Genomic DNA, 17,500 nt, shown 5'->3' on the forward strand with positions numbered 1-17,500 from the left:
GTCTCTGTGTGTGTGTGTGTGTGTGTGTGTGTAGTGCTCGTAGTCGGTCTGCAGGAGGAGGGAGTTTAACGTCACAGTGAAGTGGAGCTGAATCAGATGGCTGACGTCTCGATGAAGAGTGGAGGAGGACGTGGAGTGGTGAATGTTGAGGTGAGCTTCTGATAATCTTACAAACTTTATTAATCTCAGAGGATTAATCACTCTGTGTTTGAGAGACACGCTACACACACACACACACACACACACAGACGCCTGAAACACACACACACACACACCTGCACTAACAGGACCCGTGGACATTAACGGAGAGAATGTGTGATACCAATATTTATATTTTCCACTCAAATACAAAAAGTAATGTTTGATTTAATGAGCTTAACACAGAATTTGATAAAGAATGTTCAACATGTTAAACATATATATATATATATATATATTTATATATTTATATATAATATATATATATAAATATATATGTATATATCATATATATATAAATAAATCATAAAGTCTGTCCTGTGTAAATGTGTCTCTGAGTCATGACTGTCTACAATGAGGGAGAAGCTCGAGTCCCGCTGGCTGTGTTGTTGTCAGAGCCGTGTTTACATGGACGGGACGGCCGGCTCCTCCCCTTGTGTATAAAAGCTGTTTTAGTCAAGAACTAGAGAGAAGAAGAAGAACATACTCACTGATTATTTGGATATTAGTAAGAGTTTTTAGATCACGCTCATTCTGTGTCAGTTTACATGAAATGTGAAGCTACGAGCTAACTAAAGAGTGCTAACATTAGCATGCTAACACAACAATGTGAAGCTACGAGCTAACTAAAGAGCGCTAACATTAGCATGCTAACACAACAATGTGAAGCTACGAGATAACTAAAGAGCGCTAACATTAGCATGCTAACACAACAATGCAGGACACAGTTAATGTGAAGCTACGAGCTAACTAAAGAGCGCTAACATTAGCATGCTAACACAACAATGCAGGACACAGCTAATGTGAAGCTACGAGCTAACTAAAGAGCGCTAACATTAGCATGCTAACACAACAATGCAGGACACAGGTGATGTGAAGCTACGAGCTAACTAAAGAGCGCTAACATTAGCATGCTAACACAACAATGCAGGACACAGGTGATGTGAAGCTACGAGCTAACTAAAGAGCGCTAACATTAGCATGCTAACACAACAATGCAGGACACAGGTGATTGCAGCTCGAGACGAGGACAGTTTGTCTGCTGCTTGGGCTAAATGGTGTTGTGTTCTAAGTCATAACTTCTTGGTGTGAACACGAGTGGAGGGGGGTTGGAGGTGTCCTCTAGAGGAGGGCGGAGGCTTCAGGAGGAGGTGTGGCCAAACAGCAGTTTGTTTTGGTTTCATGCTGGTGCTCAAGGGCGACATCTACTGGATCAAAAAGTCGCACATTCTTTCTTTAAGCCAAGTTGATTGTCAAAGCGTATTTCACTTTTTTTGGAAAAACATTCATAAACGCTGTCTACGGGAATTTTCTGCACAATTACAGCAAATGATTTTCAGTTTGTTTCACAAAGAACCAAACGGCAGTTAATCAGAGATAATGTTCAAGTGCATTTGGTCTTCGTTCATGATGTTGTATTAGGTTTGAATCCTTCACGACGGACTTCGTCATGTTTTCTTTATGTTTACTATTTATTGATATTCCAAATGGACTCACGAGCTAAAGACGAGAGGGGGCGCATGTTGCTCCCGGGGCCTACAGTCTGAGCGACCGTCGCCCCGTCCAGAGACACCAGAAGCTGACTCTCTGGTCGTTAGTATCGACACACTTGTGTGTTATTTGTCATGACTTGTTCTTGCTTAGTTTTGTATTTTGTTTGTTTCAGGGTTTTGATATTATTTCCGGTTTGATTGTGTTGGTTTTCTTTTCTACTCTAGGTTTTAGTGTTTCCTGTTTTATTTTGAAGTTCTTGCCTCAGTGTTTCTTGTCTAGTTCTCCTTCCTGTCCAGTGGCGCTTCAAGAGTCTTTTGGGACCTGAGGCAAAAATAAGTTAGAGGGGCCTCACACCGGCGTTCATCACGATTCTGTTCACAGCAATGATGCACACTAATCTGAGCAGGGCAAAGAGAGTGAGTGCTGTCAGATGGGGCCCCCTTAGGGAGGTTTCTGCTGTCATTGCAAAACGTGCATGTTTTAGGCCGCTGCTTTGGTTTAAGTTTGTGAACCTTCAGGGGCCCCCTACTGGTCTTGGGCCCCAAGCAGGTACCTGCAAGCAGCGCCTCTATTCCGGTCTTATTGATTCTGTGATCCACCCTGATTGACCTCACCTGTCTCTTTAGTCTCACCTGTCTCTTTAGTCTCGCCTGTCTCTTTAGACTCACCTGTGTCTTTAGTCTCACCTGTGTCCTTAGTCTCACCTGTCTCTTTAGTCTCACCTGTGTCTTTAGTCTCACCTGTCTCTTTAGACTCACCTGTGTCCTTAGTCTCACCTGTGTCTCTTTAGTCTCACCTGTCTCTTTAGACTCACCTGTCTCTTTAGTCTCACCTGTGTCTCTTTAGTCTCACCTGTCTCTTTAGTCTCACCTGTGTCTTTAGTCTCACCTGTCTCTTTAGACTCACCTGTGTCCTTAGTCTCACCTGTGTCTCTTTACTCTCACCTGTCTCTTTAGTCTCACCTGTCTCTTTAGTCTCACCTGTGTCTCTTTAGTCTCACCTGTCTCTTTAGACTCACCTGTCTCTTTAGTCTCGCCTGTGTCTTTAGTCTCACCTGTCTCTTTAGTCTCACCTGTGTCTTTAGTCTCACCTGCCTCTTTAGTCTCACCTGTGTCTTTAGTCTCGCCTGTCTCTTTAGTCTCGCCTGTGTCTTTAGTCTCACCTGCCTCTTTAGTCTCACCTGTGTCTTTAGTCTCACCTGCCTCTTTAGTCTCACCTGTGTCTTTAGTCTCGCCTGTCTCTTTAGTCTCGCCTGTGTCTTTAGTCTCACCTGTGTCTTTAGTCTCACCTGTGTCTTTAGTCTCGCCTGTCTCTTTAGACTCACCTGTGTCTTTAGTCTCACCTGTCTCTTTAGACTCACCTGTGTCCTTAGTCTCACCTGTCTCTTTAGACTCACCTGTGTCTTTAGTCTCACCTGTGTCGTTAGTCTCACCTGTCTCTTTAGTCTCACCTGTGAATTAGTCTCACCTGTGTCTTTAGTCTCACCTGTGTCTTTAGTCTCACCTGTCTCTTTAGACTCACCTGTCTCTTTAGACTCACCTGTCTCTTTAGTCTCACCTGTGTCTTTAGTCTCACCTGTCTCTTTAGACTCACCTGTGTCCTTAGTCTCACCTGTGTCTTTAGAGTCACCTGTGTCTTTAGTCTCACCTGTGTCGTTAGTCTCACCTGTGTCGTTAGTCTCACCTGTCTCTTTAGTCTCACCTGTGTCTTTAGTCTCACCTGTGTCTTTAGTCTCACCTGTCTCTTTAGACTCACCTGTGTCCTTAGTCTCACCTGTGTCTTTAGAGTCACCTGTGTCTTTAGTCTCACCTGTGTCGTTAGTCTCACCTGTGTCGTTAGTCTCACCTGTCTCTTTAGTCTCACCTGTGTCTTTAGTCTCACCTGTCTCTTTAGTCTCACCTGTGTCATTAGTCTCACCTGTGTCTTTAGTCTCACCTGTGTCTTTAGTCTCACCTGTCTCTTTAGTATCACCTGTCTCTTTAGTATCACCTGTGTCATTAGTCTCACCTGTCTCTTTAGTCTCACCTGTGTCTTTAGTCTCACCTGTCTCTTTAGTCTCACCTGTGTCTTTAGTCTCACCTGCCTCTTTAGTCTCACCTGTGTCTTTAGTCTCGCCTGTCTCTTTAGTCTCGCCTGTGTCTTTAGTCTCACCTGCCTCTTTAGTCTCACCTGTGTCTTTAGTCTCACCTGCCTCTTTAGTCTCGCCTGTGTCTTTAGTCTCACCTGCCTCTTTAGTCTCACCTGTGTCTTTAGTCTCGCCTGTCTCTTTAGTCTCGCCTGTGTCTTTAGTCTCACCTGTGTCTTTAGTCTCACCTGTGTCTTTAGTCTCGCCTGTCTCTTTAGACTCACCTGTGTCTTTAGTCTCACCTGTCTCTTTAGACTCACCTGTGTCCTTAGTCTCACCTGTCTCTTTAGACTCACCTGTGTCTTTAGTCTCACCTGTGTCGTTAGTCTCACCTGTCTCTTTAGTCTCACCTGTGAATTAGTCTCACCTGTGTCTTTAGTCTCACCTGTGTCTTTAGTCTCACCTGTCTCTTTAGACTCACCTGTCTCTTTAGACTCACCTGTCTCTTTAGTCTCACCTGTGTCTTTAGTCTCACCTGTCTCTTTAGACTCACCTGTGTCCTTAGTCTCACCTGTGTCTTTAGAGTCACCTGTGTCTTTAGTCTCACCTGTGTCGTTAGTCTCACCTGTGTCGTTAGTCTCACCTGTCTCTTTAGTCTCACCTGTGTCTTTGGTCTCACCTGTGTCTTTAGTCTCACCTGTCTCTTTAGACTCACCTGTGTCCTTAGTCTCACCTGTGTCTTTAGAGTCACCTGTGTCTTTAGTCTCACCTGTGTCGTTAGTCTCACCTGTGTCGTTAGTCTCACCTGTCTCTTTAGTCTCACCTGTGTCTTTAGTCTCACCTGTCTCTTTAGTCTCACCTGTGTCATTAGTCTCACCTGTGTCTTTAGTCTCACCTGTGTCTTTAGTCTCACCTGTCTCTTTAGTATCACCTGTCTCTTTAGTATCACCTGTGTCATTAGTCTCACCTGTCTCTTTAGTCTCACCTGTGTCTTTAGTCTCACCTGTCTCTTTAGTCTCACCTGTGTCTTTAGTCTCACCTGTGTCTTTAGTCTCACCTGTATCTTTACTCTCACCTGTCTCTTTAGTCTCACCTGTCTCTTTAGTCTCACCTGTGTCGTTAGTCTCACCTGTCTCTTTAGTCTCACCTGTGTCGTTAGTCTCACCTGTCTCTTTAGTCTCACCTGTCTCTTTAGTTTCACCTGTCTCTTTAGTCTCACCTGTGTCTTTAGAATCACCTGTGTCTTTAGTCTCACCTGTGTCTTTAGACTCACCTGTGTCTTTAGTCTCGCCTGTGTCTTTAGTCTCACCTGTGTCTTTAGTCTCACCTGTCTCTTTAGTCTCACCTGTCTCTTTAGACTCACCTGTCTCTTTAGTCTCACCTGTGTCTTTAGTCTCACCTGTCTCTTTAGTCTCACCTGTGTCTTTAGACTCACCTGTGTCTTTAGTCTCGCCTGTGTCTTTAGTCTCACCTGTGTCTTTAGTCTCACCTGTCTCTTTAGTCTCACCTGTCTCTTTAGACTCACCTGTCTCTTTAGTCTCACCTGTGTCTTTAGTCTCGCCTGTCTCTTTAGTCTCACCTGTGTCTTTACTCTCACCTGTCTCTTTAGTCTCACCTGTGTCTTTACTCTCACCTGTCTCTTTAGTCTCACTTGTCTCTTTAGTCTCACCTGTCTCTTTGGTCTCACCTGTGTCTTTAGTCTCACCTGTGTCTTTACTCTCACCTGTGTCTTTACTCTCACCTGTGTCTTTAGTCTCACCTGTCTCTTTAGTCTCACCTGTGTCTTTAGTCTCGCCTGTCTCTTTAGTCTCACCTGTGTCTTTAGTCTCGCCTGTCTCTTTAGTCTCACCTGTCTCTTTAGACTCACCTGTCTCTTTAGTCTCACCTGTGTCTTTAGTCTCACCTGTCTCTTTAGTCTCACCTGTGTCCTTAGTCTCACCTGTGTCTTTAGTCTCACCTGTGTCTTTAGTCTCACCTGTGTCGTTAGTCTCACCTGTCTCTTTAGTCTCACCTGTCTCTTTAGTATCACCTGTGTCATTAGTCTCACCTGTCTCTTTAGTCTCACCTGTCTCTTTAGTCTCACCTGTGTCTTTAGTCTCGCCTGTCTCTTTAGTCTCACCTGTGTCTTTACTCTCACCTGTCTCTTTAGTCTCACCTGTGTCTTTACTCTCACCTGTCTCTTTAGTCTCACTTGTCTCTTTAGTCTCACCTGTCTCTTTAGTCTCACCTGTGTCTTTAGTCTCACCTGTGTCTTTACTCTCACCTGTGTCTTTACTCTCACCTGTGTCTTTAGTCTCACCTGTCTCTTTAGTCTCACCTGTGTCTTTAGTCTCGCCTGTCTCTTTAGTCTCACCTGTGTCTTTAGTCTCGCCTGTCTCTTTAGTCTCGCCTGTCTCTTTAGTCTCACCTGTGTCTTTAGTCTCGCCTGTCTCTTTAGTCTCACCTGTGTCATTAGTCTCACCTGTCTCTTTAGTCTCACCTGTGTCTTTAGTCTCACCTGTCTCTTTAGTCTCACCTGTGTCTTTAGTCTCACCTGTGTCTTTAGTCTCACCTGTATCTTTACTCTCACCTGTCTCTTTAGTCTCACCTGTCTCTTTAGTCTCACCTGTGTCGTTAGTCTCACCTGTCTCTTTAGTCTCACCTGTGTCGTTAGTCTCACCTGTCTCTTTAGTCTCACCTGTCTCTTTAGTTTCACCTGTCTCTTTAGTCTCACCTGTGTCTTTAGAATCACCTGTGTCTTTAGTCTCACCTGTGTCTTTAGACTCACCTGTGTCTTTAGTCTCGCCTGTGTCTTTAGTCTCACCTGTGTCTTTAGTCTCACCTGTCTCTTTAGTCTCACCTGTCTCTTTAGACTCACCTGTCTCTTTAGTCTCACCTGTGTCTTTAGTCTCACCTGTCTCTTTAGTCTCACCTGTGTCTTTAGACTCACCTGTGTCTTTAGTCTCGCCTGTGTCTTTAGTCTCACCTGTGTCTTTAGTCTCACCTGTCTCTTTAGTCTCACCTGTCTCTTTAGACTCACCTGTCTCTTTAGTCTCACCTGTGTCTTTAGTCTCGCCTGTCTCTTTAGTCTCACCTGTGTCTTTACTCTCACCTGTCTCTTTAGTCTCACCTGTGTCTTTACTCTCACCTGTCTCTTTAGTCTCACTTGTCTCTTTAGTCTCACCTGTCTCTTTGGTCTCACCTGTGTCTTTAGTCTCACCTGTGTCTTTACTCTCACCTGTGTCTTTACTCTCACCTGTGTCTTTAGTCTCACCTGTCTCTTTAGTCTCACCTGTGTCTTTAGTCTCGCCTGTCTCTTTAGTCTCACCTGTGTCTTTAGTCTCGCCTGTCTCTTTAGTCTCACCTGTGTCATTAGTCTCACCTGTCTCTTTAGTCTCACCTGTGTCTTTAGTCTCACCTGTCTCTTTAGTCTCACCTGTGTCTTTAGTCTCACCTGTGTCTTTAGTCTCACCTGTATCTTTACTCTCACCTGTCTCTTTAGTCTCACCTGTCTCTTTAGTCTCACCTGTGTCGTTAGTCTCACCTGTCTCTTTAGTCTCACCTGTGTCGTTAGTCTCACCTGTCTCTTTAGTCTCACCTGTCTCTTTAGTTTCACCTGTCTCTTTAGTCTCACCTATGTGTCTTTAGAATCACCTGTGTCTTTAGTCTCACCTGTGTCTTTAGACTCACCTGTGTCTTTAGTCTCGCCTGTGTCTTTAGTCTCACCTGTGTCTTTAGTCTCACCTGTCTCTTTAGTCTCACCTGTCTCTTTAGACTCACCTGTCTCTTTAGTCTCACCTGTGTCTTTAGTCTCACCTGTCTCTTTAGTCTCACCTGTGTCTTTAGACTCACCTGTGTCTTTAGTCTCGCCTGTGTCTTTAGTCTCACCTGTGTCTTTAGTCTCACCTGTCTCTTTAGTCTCACCTGTCTCTTTAGACTCACCTGTCTCTTTAGTCTCACCTGTGTCTTTAGTCTCGCCTGTCTCTTTAGTCTCACCTGTGTCTTTACTCTCACCTGTCTCTTTAGTCTCACCTGTGTCTTTACTCTCACCTGTCTCTTTAGTCTCACTTGTCTCTTTAGTCTCACCTGTCTCTTTGGTCTCACCTGTGTCTTTAGTCTCACCTGTGTCTTTACTCTCACCTGTGTCTTTACTCTCACCTGTGTCTTTAGTCTCACCTGTCTCTTTAGTCTCACCTGTGTCTTTAGTCTCGCCTGTCTCTTTAGTCTCACCTGTGTCTTTTGTCTCGCCTGTCTCTTTAGTCTCACCTGTCTCTTTAGACTCACCTGTCTCTTTAGTCTCACCTGTGTCTTTAGTCTCACCTGTCTCTTTAGACTCACCTGTGTCCTTAGTCTCACCTGTGTCTTTAGTCTCACCTGTGTCTTTAGTCTCACCTGTGTCGTTAGTCTCACCTGTCTCTTTAGTCTCACCTGTCTCTTTAGTATCACCTGTGTCATTAGTCTCACCTGTCTCTTTAGTCTCACCTGTCTCTTTAGTCTCACCTGTGTCTTTAGTCTCGCCTGTCTCTTTAGTCTCACCTGTGTCTTTACTCTCACCTGTCTCTTTAGTCTCACCTGTGTCTTTACTCTCACCTGTCTCTTTAGTCTCACCTGTGTCTTTAGTCTCGCCTGTCTCTTTAGTCTCACCTGTGTCTTTAGTCTCGCCTGTCTCTTTAGTCTCGCCTGTCTCTTTAGTCTCACCTGTGTCTTTAGTCTCGCCTGTCTCTTTAGTCTCACCTGTGTCTTTACTCTCACCTGTGTCTTTAGTCTCACCTGTGTCTTTCGTCTCACCTGTGTCTTTACTCTCACCTGTGTCTTTAGTCTCACCTGTGTCTTTCGTCTCACCTGTGTCTTTCGTCTCACCTGTCTCTTTAGTCTCACCTGTGTCTTTACTCTCACCTGTCTCTTTAGTCTCACTTGTGTCTTTAGTCTCACCTGTGTCTTTAGTCTCACCTGTGTCTTTACTCTCACCTGTGTCTTTAGTCTCACCTGTGTCTCACCTTTTGTTTACTGTTTGTTTTGAACTTCTTAGTTTGTCTGCTCTCCAACACCTCGACATTATATCTGACAAAACTCATCCCTCCCCTTTCTGTCAAACTTCTATGTGCTTTCAGGTCCAGCACCCCCCCTCCCCCTCTCCCCCCTCCTCACCGTCTGCGTGGGAAGGCTTTGGGAGGAAGGTGAGACTGTTGCTGCCGTACGTCTGGCCCAAAGGCTCTGCAGCTCTGCAGGGACTCGTGCTGCTGTGTGCGGGCCTGCTGGCAGCTGAGCGGCTGGTCAATGTTCTGGTGCCGGTTTACTCCAAGAACATCGGTAAGAAGAAATCCTCTCTGGACAGAAAATCTCTAATCCAGAGAACGAGCTCTTAATGCATCCAACTGTATTACATATTACTTAAATGTGTATCAGAGCCAAGTTGTATTAAATATATATTTTTAAAAGGTGTTTTAGACGATAAAGCAGAATAACTCAGTCTCTGTCTGATTCTGAATGGTTGCATTTTCACTGTTGAACCTCCAGGTGGCAGTGTGCTCTAGTTTTTAGACTGACTTTTATCAGTCTCCTTTATACCCTCCTGATACATCCTCGGGGATGACATGTTAGTGAAGCAGCAGAAACATTACATTTTTATTTTACATTCTTTATGAATCCCAGAGGAGAAATTCTGGTTTTACACTTTTATATTGAGAGACATGCTCCTCTCACACACGACGGCCCGAATCACACACACGACCTGTGGACACTAATGGAGAGATGTCAGGGTCGGGCTGCTACAAGTGGAGTGCGGCAGAACTTTTGGGTGTATGGTGCCTTGCTCAAGGGAACCTCAGCAGTACTCAGGAAGTGACCTGTCACCTCTCCAACTTCCAGACTTTGGTCCGCATCGAGACTTCACCAGACAACCCTCCGCCTCCCAACCCGAGCCCCTACAGAAGAGTTCCTCCTAATTCACTTATTCAATTTTGTCAATACGACAAATTCAGTTAAATGTTTGTGTTTTCTCTAACCATGTTAGTTGTAAAAGTCGTTTATTCCCTGTGATCGCTGCACGAACATAGACTGTCTGCACGCCACCTCTACTATCTCCGTGCTCTAATCAACCTGCTGCTGCATGTTTCCTGTTCTCCAGGATGTTCTTCAACACGTAGCATTGATATTGAGGTGCATGTGTGAACAGATCAGGAGAGTTTCTGAAGCTGTCCTCCTGAAATGATCTAGAAATGTTCAGGTGTGCAGATGTGAAAACAGATTGAGAAACTGGAGAACTACAAACCAAAAAAACTTTTAAAAACGTCATTTCAGAAATAAAAATACAAATATTTCCTTTAAAACTGGAATAAGTTAAGTTAATGAAAACTGAACTTTAGGATCGGTCTGAAGGAGGAAACAAGCTCTCATGTTTAGAGGCAGTGTCATCATCTGCCAAGGCCTTTTGTACCCGATTTTGTACCCAGGACTGCATCCACCACAAGGCAACAAAACACAAGTCTCCACTTCAGAGGAAGTCAGCTTTCCTCCTTTTCCTCTTTACAAAAACTGCAGTTTGGCTTCTGGAGCGACATGAAAGTCTGAGCCAGCGCTGCGAGAACCAGGCCGAGCGCGGCTTTGTGTGATGAGGAAGGCGTGGAAGAGGCATCAGAGTCTGGGGGGGTGGGGTTGGTATGTGAGTGTGTTAATGTGTGTAAGTGTGTGTGTGCACGCAGAGTGTTTTCTGGGAGGTCACCCCTCCTGCCAGTCATGCTTAGCAGGCATTAGCGGCCTTTTTCGTGGAGTTAACACACCGGTACAACGGACGTTTTGTCTGTTGGTGCGACCCCGCCTCCAAACCTCCAACTCCAGCAGCCAGAGCCAAAGAGCAGAAAACACACACACACACACACACACACACACACACACACACACACACACACACACACACACACACACACACACACACACACACACTTACATCTTTATTATGTTCTCTTCTTCTTTTTATGAATTTTCTCTGTTTTCATTTTCTTGCCATCTCTCTCTTCATCTTCATCTTCACATTTTCTTTCCTCTTCCTCCAATATTTGTTTTTTATTTCATCCTGATTCCGAGCGTTTCTACTAAATGGTAATGAACGTGTGTGTGTGTGTGTGTGTGTGTGTGTGTGTGTGTGTGTGTCAACAGTGAATGAGCTCTCTGCAGGAGGCGGCTGGACTTCACTAGTTTCCACTGTCTGCATCTACACACTGCTGAAGTTCCTGCAGGGAGGAGGAGCAGGTGTGTGAACACATTGAAGAATCAGTTTGTGTGTTAAATTTAAATGATCACTTTGAATATGAGCAATCTTAGCTCGATGCTCTCTCTTCTTCTTCTGTTTCTTGTAGGCACGTCCGGCTTCATCAGCAACCTGCGTCAGTTCATGTGGATCAAAGTTCAGCAGTTTACCAGCCGAGGTGTTCAGGTACCAACGGGAAATCACTGTTCTCTGTTTCCTGTATCTGTCACTCTGAGATGGGGGGTGTAGACGGTGTAGGTGAGAAGAAATGACTCAGGTGAAGCAGAAGAACTTAAGATGATGTGCATATTCTCTCTGCCCCCTCCGTATGAAGGTGTGTTTGTTCTCCCACCTGCACGGTTTGTCTCTGCGCTGGCACCTGGACAGACGCACCGGAGACGTGCTGCGGAGCGTCGACCGAGGAACCTCGTCCATCAACAACCTGCTCAGGTAGGACAGGAAGGAGCCAAGGTATTAAAAAACACACTTATAGAACGAAAAGCTTCCATTGTTTGTGTGTGTGTGTGTGTGTGTGTGTGTGTGTGTGTGTGTGTGTGTGTGTGTGTGTAGTTACATCCTGTTCAGCATCCTTCCCACCGTCTGTGACATCATCATCGCCATCATCTACTTCATCTCCTACTTCAACGTCTGGTTTGGACTCATCGTTTTCACCTGCATGCTCCTCTACCTCAGTGAGTCGATTTGTGTGTTTTCTTTAAAGGCGGAGTCAGTAGATTGTTTGTAAACAACATGCAAACGGGGCCCCTCCTCCTGGGCTCATCTCCCCCAGAAACTCCGCCCCCTGCAGGACATAGTGTGTACGGTTACTGCTTGTACCTACACTGCAAGTTAACGCACGCTAGCACAAGCTAACAGTCGGTGTTTGGACAAGACTGACAGATGAACATCTAAATGACTCGTCTGGAGTCCAAGACAAGTTCCCAGTATTTTCCCTTCATGACATCACAAAGGGCAGTAGCCCCTCCCCCAGGTGGGTGACACTCCCACAGCTAGGTGTTTGTTCTGCCCTCTGAGTCTGCCTTCTCACCGTAAACAATAGGACATGGAGCAAGAAAGCACCGAGTACACCCAAGCCCTTCCAGAGAGGGGGCGTGGTCAGACACAGCTCATTTACATATTTAAAGGTACAGACACAGAAACAGCCTGTTCTGAGGAGGGCTGAAATAGAGGGGTTTATAGACATGATCAAATACAGGATCAGAGTGGATTTAGAACAAGAAACTTCACACACATGTTGAAGAGGAGCTCTGAGACTTATTTAAACTGAAGAAGAAGAGGAGGAGGATATGTCACCTTTAAGAAAACCCACCAGCGCTGAGATAACCTCTCTCTAATGCACTTAAGGAGTTTGATTGCAGACAATAATATTCTTGTTGCAACTTGTTATAGCTTTAGGTCCTACTATTGATTTCACAACAGCCTCGTCAAATGCTTCTCTGTGTTGATGCTAACCAGACGGGTCTCTCTCTGCAGCCTGTACCGTCCTGATCACAGAGTGGAGGACCAAATACAGGAGAGAGATGAACGACCAAGACAACCAGGCCAAGTCTCGAGCCGTGGACTCTTTGCTCAACTTTGAGACGGTACTCCTCGTGTCCAGCTAGTTTCACTGCTTGTTTATGGAATTATAACTCCATCTCTTACCTGTGGTGGAGGAAACTAAGCTTTGAATGAGTTACCACACACGGGTCACAGCCGTGTGGTCAGGTGGAGTTTGTCCTGGATGTTTTTCTAGGATGATTTCAGGACGTTTTAAAAAGGTCTCACTCCTCACTCTCTGACTTTTATTTATCTAAACAGGTCAAATACTACGGAGCAGAGGATTATGAAGTCCGCTGCTTTGAGGACGCCATTCTGAAGTACCAGGTAAACTCGTGTTTCTGTGTAAGACACACAAGAGAAGAGATTGGCTCCTGACTTGCTTTCCTTGTTTGTGCAGTTCTGTGAGTGGAAGAGCTCGGCCTCTCTGGCTCTGCTGAATCAAACGCAGAACGTCATCATAGGATCAGGACTGCTCGCCGGATCTCTGCTCTGCGCTCACCTGGTCTCTGAGGGGCAGTTCCAGGTACGACAGGAGAAAATATAACAGGGGAATAAAAAAATCATGTCTACGGGTGTAGGTCTCGGTTTGCCAGATATGACACCAGTTATCAGGTCAAATGTAGAGCTGGCTAAACACTGAAGCTTCAGAGTCCACCACATGGCAACCTCCGTGAGCATCGACTCTAAAGAGGAGGGGGGGAGACAGCTCTTTACAATGTTTAGAATTTAGACTGCAGTACCCATTTTAAACACTAGGGGTCAGAGTTACATACCTTTATGTCCTGTGCTCACGTACAGTTTTGATGTATTCTTCTCTACTTGACTATTTTCTCCTTTTTACTCCTGTTGAAGAATATTGTTAAAAACTGACATTGCAATATTTTCTCTTTTTAAATGTTCATAAACTTTTGAAGGTTGGAGACTACGTTCTGTTCGGCACCTACATCATCCAGCTGTACACTCCTCTCAACTGGTTTGGAACCTACTACAGGTGAGACTCCTCGTTTCCTTTACTTCTTCTGCTACTAAAGCTACAATCAAACTATGAGTGCTCCTAATCAGAATAACGATCTGTTTGTCTGCAGGCTGATTCAGAGTGCGTTTGTGGACATGGAGAACATGCTGGCCCTGCTGACCGAGCAGAAAGAGGTGAGACACGAGGCGTTTCAGGTAAACGTTTATCTTACTACGATGAACTTTTAAAAGATATAAAGGGGAATGAAAGGGCGCTGATTAAAAAAGCAACAACAAGGAATGGGTTGGGAATGTTGCTACTTTAATCCCAGGCAGCTTTTATCGATGTCTAAACCTTGTCGACAAATAAATTGTAGAAGATTTTGGGTACCATCTCGATGATGAGATGTGGAGAGAGATTTTATTAAATGCAAAAAAGATTACATGTTCGAACAAATCCTATGAGACTCAATATAAGATCATCCACAGACTGCACGTGACCCCGGCTATCAGATGTAAATATGACCCTACGTGCTCATCATTATGTCGGAAATGCAAAAGTAGTTGTGGCACTTATGATCATCTTATGTGGTCATGTCCTAAATTCACAGAATTCTGGCTCTCGGTCCAAAATGAGATAAAGAAAATATTTGGGCGTTATATTCCTTTAAATCCTCATCATTTTGTTCTTGGACTGGACTTCTGTCTCAATGTGGTATGAAAAACTAATGTCCATCTTGCCTTTGGAGAGATTATCTCATGTACTCAGAGGTGCTCTTGAGGTTTTTGTAAGGGAATGGTCCCCATTGGCAATATTTCTGAAAGAAGAATGGTTCAGTGTAATGTGTATAGGAACATCAAATACAATTGAATAGAATATAAATTATTTTATTTAGCTCTACTGACTGTGAAAACTGCTGTTGTTAATCTTTGTTCATTTATTTTTGTTTTGTTGTAATGTGTCTGTATGTTGTTGTGGTTTGTTGTCTATTGTGTTAATTTATTGGTCCTTGTAATTAAAAATAAATACATTAAAAAAATAAATAATAATTGTAGGCGGCATGTTGAAAGATAAACGCTGATTACCAAGACAAATTCCTATCAACTGTATTGTTGCAATGGCTTTTAATAAACTTGAACTTGATCTTGAAGAGACTTTTATTATATATTTTCAATCTTTTTTTAATATTATTTGGCAATTATCTTATTTTTCTGCTTATCTGACATAATAACTCTGATTAGTGATAAACTGTGACTGCAGTAATGATGGTTATAGTTGGATTATAATCAGTCTAATGTTGGGTGAGATAACGGTAAATAAAGGTTATCCTGGTCACAGTGAAGCATGAAGAGAAGTCTGTGTGAATAATTCAAATATAAATGAAATCGTCATTTTGATCAGCGTCTGTCGGCTTCAGATGGAAAACACAGAAACTCTCACAGTTAGAGGTCAGCGGATTAGAAGGTCAACAAGTGTTTGTGTGTGACTTTTGTGTATTTGTGTGTATTTGTGCGCCTACACATACTAAAACACAGCGTCTGCGTGTCCGCCTGTGTGTGTGTGTGTGTGTGTGTGTGTGTGTTTGTCTGACTTTTTGTGTGTGTTTCGGTGGGAAAAGGCGTCCTCCGGCTGCCTCACTAAAGGCTCCTACATTCACAGTCCCTTGATATGGTAAACAGCCACATGAATGTGCACAAAGGCATTAGAGGGCACCTCAAAAAACAGCGGCCCTTTTCTTTGGCTTGGGAAGCTGCAGGCGAGGAGGGAGGAGGAGGAGGTCAGAGGGAGGAGGAGGAGGAGGAGGAGGAGGAGGTCAGAGGGAGGAGGAGGAGGAGGAGTCAGAGGGAGGAGGAGGGAGGAGGAGGAGGAGTCAGAGGGAGGAGGAGGAGGAGGAGGAGGAGGAGGAGGAGGGAGGAGGAGGAGGAGTCAGAGGGAGGAGGATGAGTCAGAGGAAGGAGGAGGAGGAGGAGTCAGAGGAAGGAGGAGGAGGAGTCAGAGGGAGGAGGAGGAGGAGTCAGAGGAAGGAGGAGGAGGTCAGAGGGAGGAGGAGGAGGAGGAGTCAGAGGGAGGAGGAGGAGTCAGAGGAAGGAGGAGGAGGTCAGAGGGAGGAGGAGGAGGAGGAGTCAGAGGGAGGAGGAGTCAGAGGGAGGAGGAGGAGTCAGAGGGAGGAGGAGGAGGAGGGAGGAGGAGGAGTCAGAGGGAGGAGGAGGAGTCAGAGGGAGGAGGAGGAGTCAGAGGGAGGAGGAGGAGGTCAGAGGGAGGAGGAGGAGTCAGAGGGAGGAGGAGGAGTTAGAGGGAGGAGGAGGAGGAGTCAGAGGGAGGAGGAGGAGTCAGAGGGAGGAGGAGGAGGAGGTCAGAGGGAGGAGGAGGAGGAGGAGTCAGAGGGAGGAGGAGGAGGAGGAGGAGGAGGAGGGAGGAGGAGGAGTCAGAGGGAGGAGGAGGAGTCAGAGGGAGGAGGAGGAGGAGGTCAGAAGGAAAGTCAATGCTAAGCTGAGGGTGATAAATCGTAAAATGGAGTTTCATATATTTAACCCTCTTCATGATTTATATCACAGTTAGAGTTGGGGGTCTGCAGGAGGGAAGGGATGCAGAAGAGAGGGAGTGCAATGAGGGTTAAGGAGAAATACATTATTATCTTATCTGCAGACCCTTTTCGGGCCGACGTCACAATAACGCCACGGCGCTAGCTGGAGGCAAACGAAGATAAACTCGAGGGAAGCTTGAATCGCCGCCGCAGGATAGCAGGACACACAGGAGGATTATAACGTCGTCTTGTTGTGTCGTTTGGTGTCATAACAGCGATGTCTCCAAACTGAAATCCTACCGACACTGACCGTCAACAACACGTGACATGTTGCTAACATCATAGCATAGCTAACATAACACGTTTGGCTAACGGTTGTTTAATGTTTAGCTGTTTGATTCCATGTAAACCAGAACAGTCTCACAGATATCAGTTATGTACGGATGATGACTTCCGAGGTACACTACATACATAGTTAGTTCACTGTCATGATGTAGTCGTTAGCTTTATTGGCAATAACAAAAGACTTGTACGTGGCGGTCTTCTGTCCTCGCCGCTGGCTGTGCAGAAAGGCCGTACTACTAAAAATTCATGAGTTATATCGTGTATGTAAAGTCCTGTACATGGTCGTTAATGACATACTTATAGACTTACACGAGGACGAACCTTGTGTTGGCTTTTCCCGGTGGACGTGGAGTTTGCTTGTTTACTGTTGGGCAGGTAGGCGCCAAACACCGGCGGTTAGCTGGTGCTAGCATGCTAAATTATCAGCTTTTCTATTAAAACATTTTAATATTCTAAGGCAGTTTGCAGTCTGGCTACAAGCGGTAAACATACACACTACGTCCTGCAATAAGTGAGCGCCTCTGGTGGCGATGAGCCCAGGAGGAGGGGCCTAGTTTGAATGTTTACAAACATTTCTACTGACTCCGCCTTTAAGACCTGCCTCAGCTCCACCTCTTTGTCTGTTACTAGACTGACTGAAAGTTAGGGGCAGTCAGCATTTCCAACATGGTGACCGCCATCGATGGGCTTCAAAACACAGCTCAAATAGTTGATTTGACATAGATCCCGCCTCTTATAAGGTAAATAGCCAATCATAGGCTAGGAATATGGGGACCAAGCAGATTTCAAAGGGGACCCTGGATCTTCCCCCTTCTTGAAAACAGCAGCTGACCACTAAAGAAAGACTCAAACTCATGTCCAGCTTGTTGTTGTGCTTTTGACCCGACAACATGATGATCATCTGCTAACGTGTCATGAGACATCATCGATCCAAACATTGTGATTCTTAAAAGTTCAACTTAAGTTGTTCTCCAAGTGTGCATGCAAATTATTTAAGATGATTGACGGGCCCAAAGAGGACGGAGGGAGTTGAGATTATTTTTCAGGTAGCTCAGCAACAAATGTAAAAGCTCCTTCTTTCTTTGTCCCTCGTCTTTCTCATCTTAATTCCCCTCTCTTCTCCTACAAGGT

The 17,500-nt window shown here is 45.0% G+C and overlaps 1 protein-coding gene across 3 annotated transcripts in view; it reads left to right on the forward strand.

Annotated features, from left to right (window-relative positions):
• The first annotated feature begins 8,820 nt into the window (after window positions 1–8,820).
• Window positions 8,821–17,500, forward strand: part of abcb6b (ATP-binding cassette, sub-family B (MDR/TAP), member 6b) — a 36,559-nt gene continuing 27,879 nt past the window's right edge. For all 3 annotated transcript variants that reach the window (XR_009675531.1, XR_009675530.1, XM_061053009.1), the window contains exons 1-11: window positions 8,821–9,046; window positions 10,892–10,984; window positions 11,092–11,168; window positions 11,317–11,432; window positions 11,553–11,674; window positions 12,477–12,586; window positions 12,804–12,869; window positions 12,943–13,068; window positions 13,460–13,536; window positions 13,631–13,694; window positions 17,499–17,500. The exon at window positions 17,499–17,500 is cut by the window's right edge and continues 84 nt beyond it. Coding sequence is in view for 1 of the 3 variants with exons in the window: in XM_061053009.1 (XP_060908992.1) it covers window positions 8,836–9,046; window positions 10,892–10,984; window positions 11,092–11,168; window positions 11,317–11,432; window positions 11,553–11,674; window positions 12,477–12,586; window positions 12,804–12,869; window positions 12,943–13,068; window positions 13,460–13,536; window positions 13,631–13,694; window positions 17,499–17,500 (1,064 nt within the window). In the remaining 2 variants the exon portion in view is untranslated. The remainder of the gene's footprint in view (window positions 9,047–10,891; window positions 10,985–11,091; window positions 11,169–11,316; window positions 11,433–11,552; window positions 11,675–12,476; window positions 12,587–12,803; window positions 12,870–12,942; window positions 13,069–13,459; window positions 13,537–13,630; window positions 13,695–17,498) is intronic.

This window comes from Labrus mixtus, chromosome 13, assembly GCF_963584025.1.
Source record: "Labrus mixtus chromosome 13, fLabMix1.1, whole genome shotgun sequence".
NCBI lineage: Eukaryota > Metazoa > Chordata > Actinopteri > Labriformes > Labridae > Labrus > Labrus mixtus.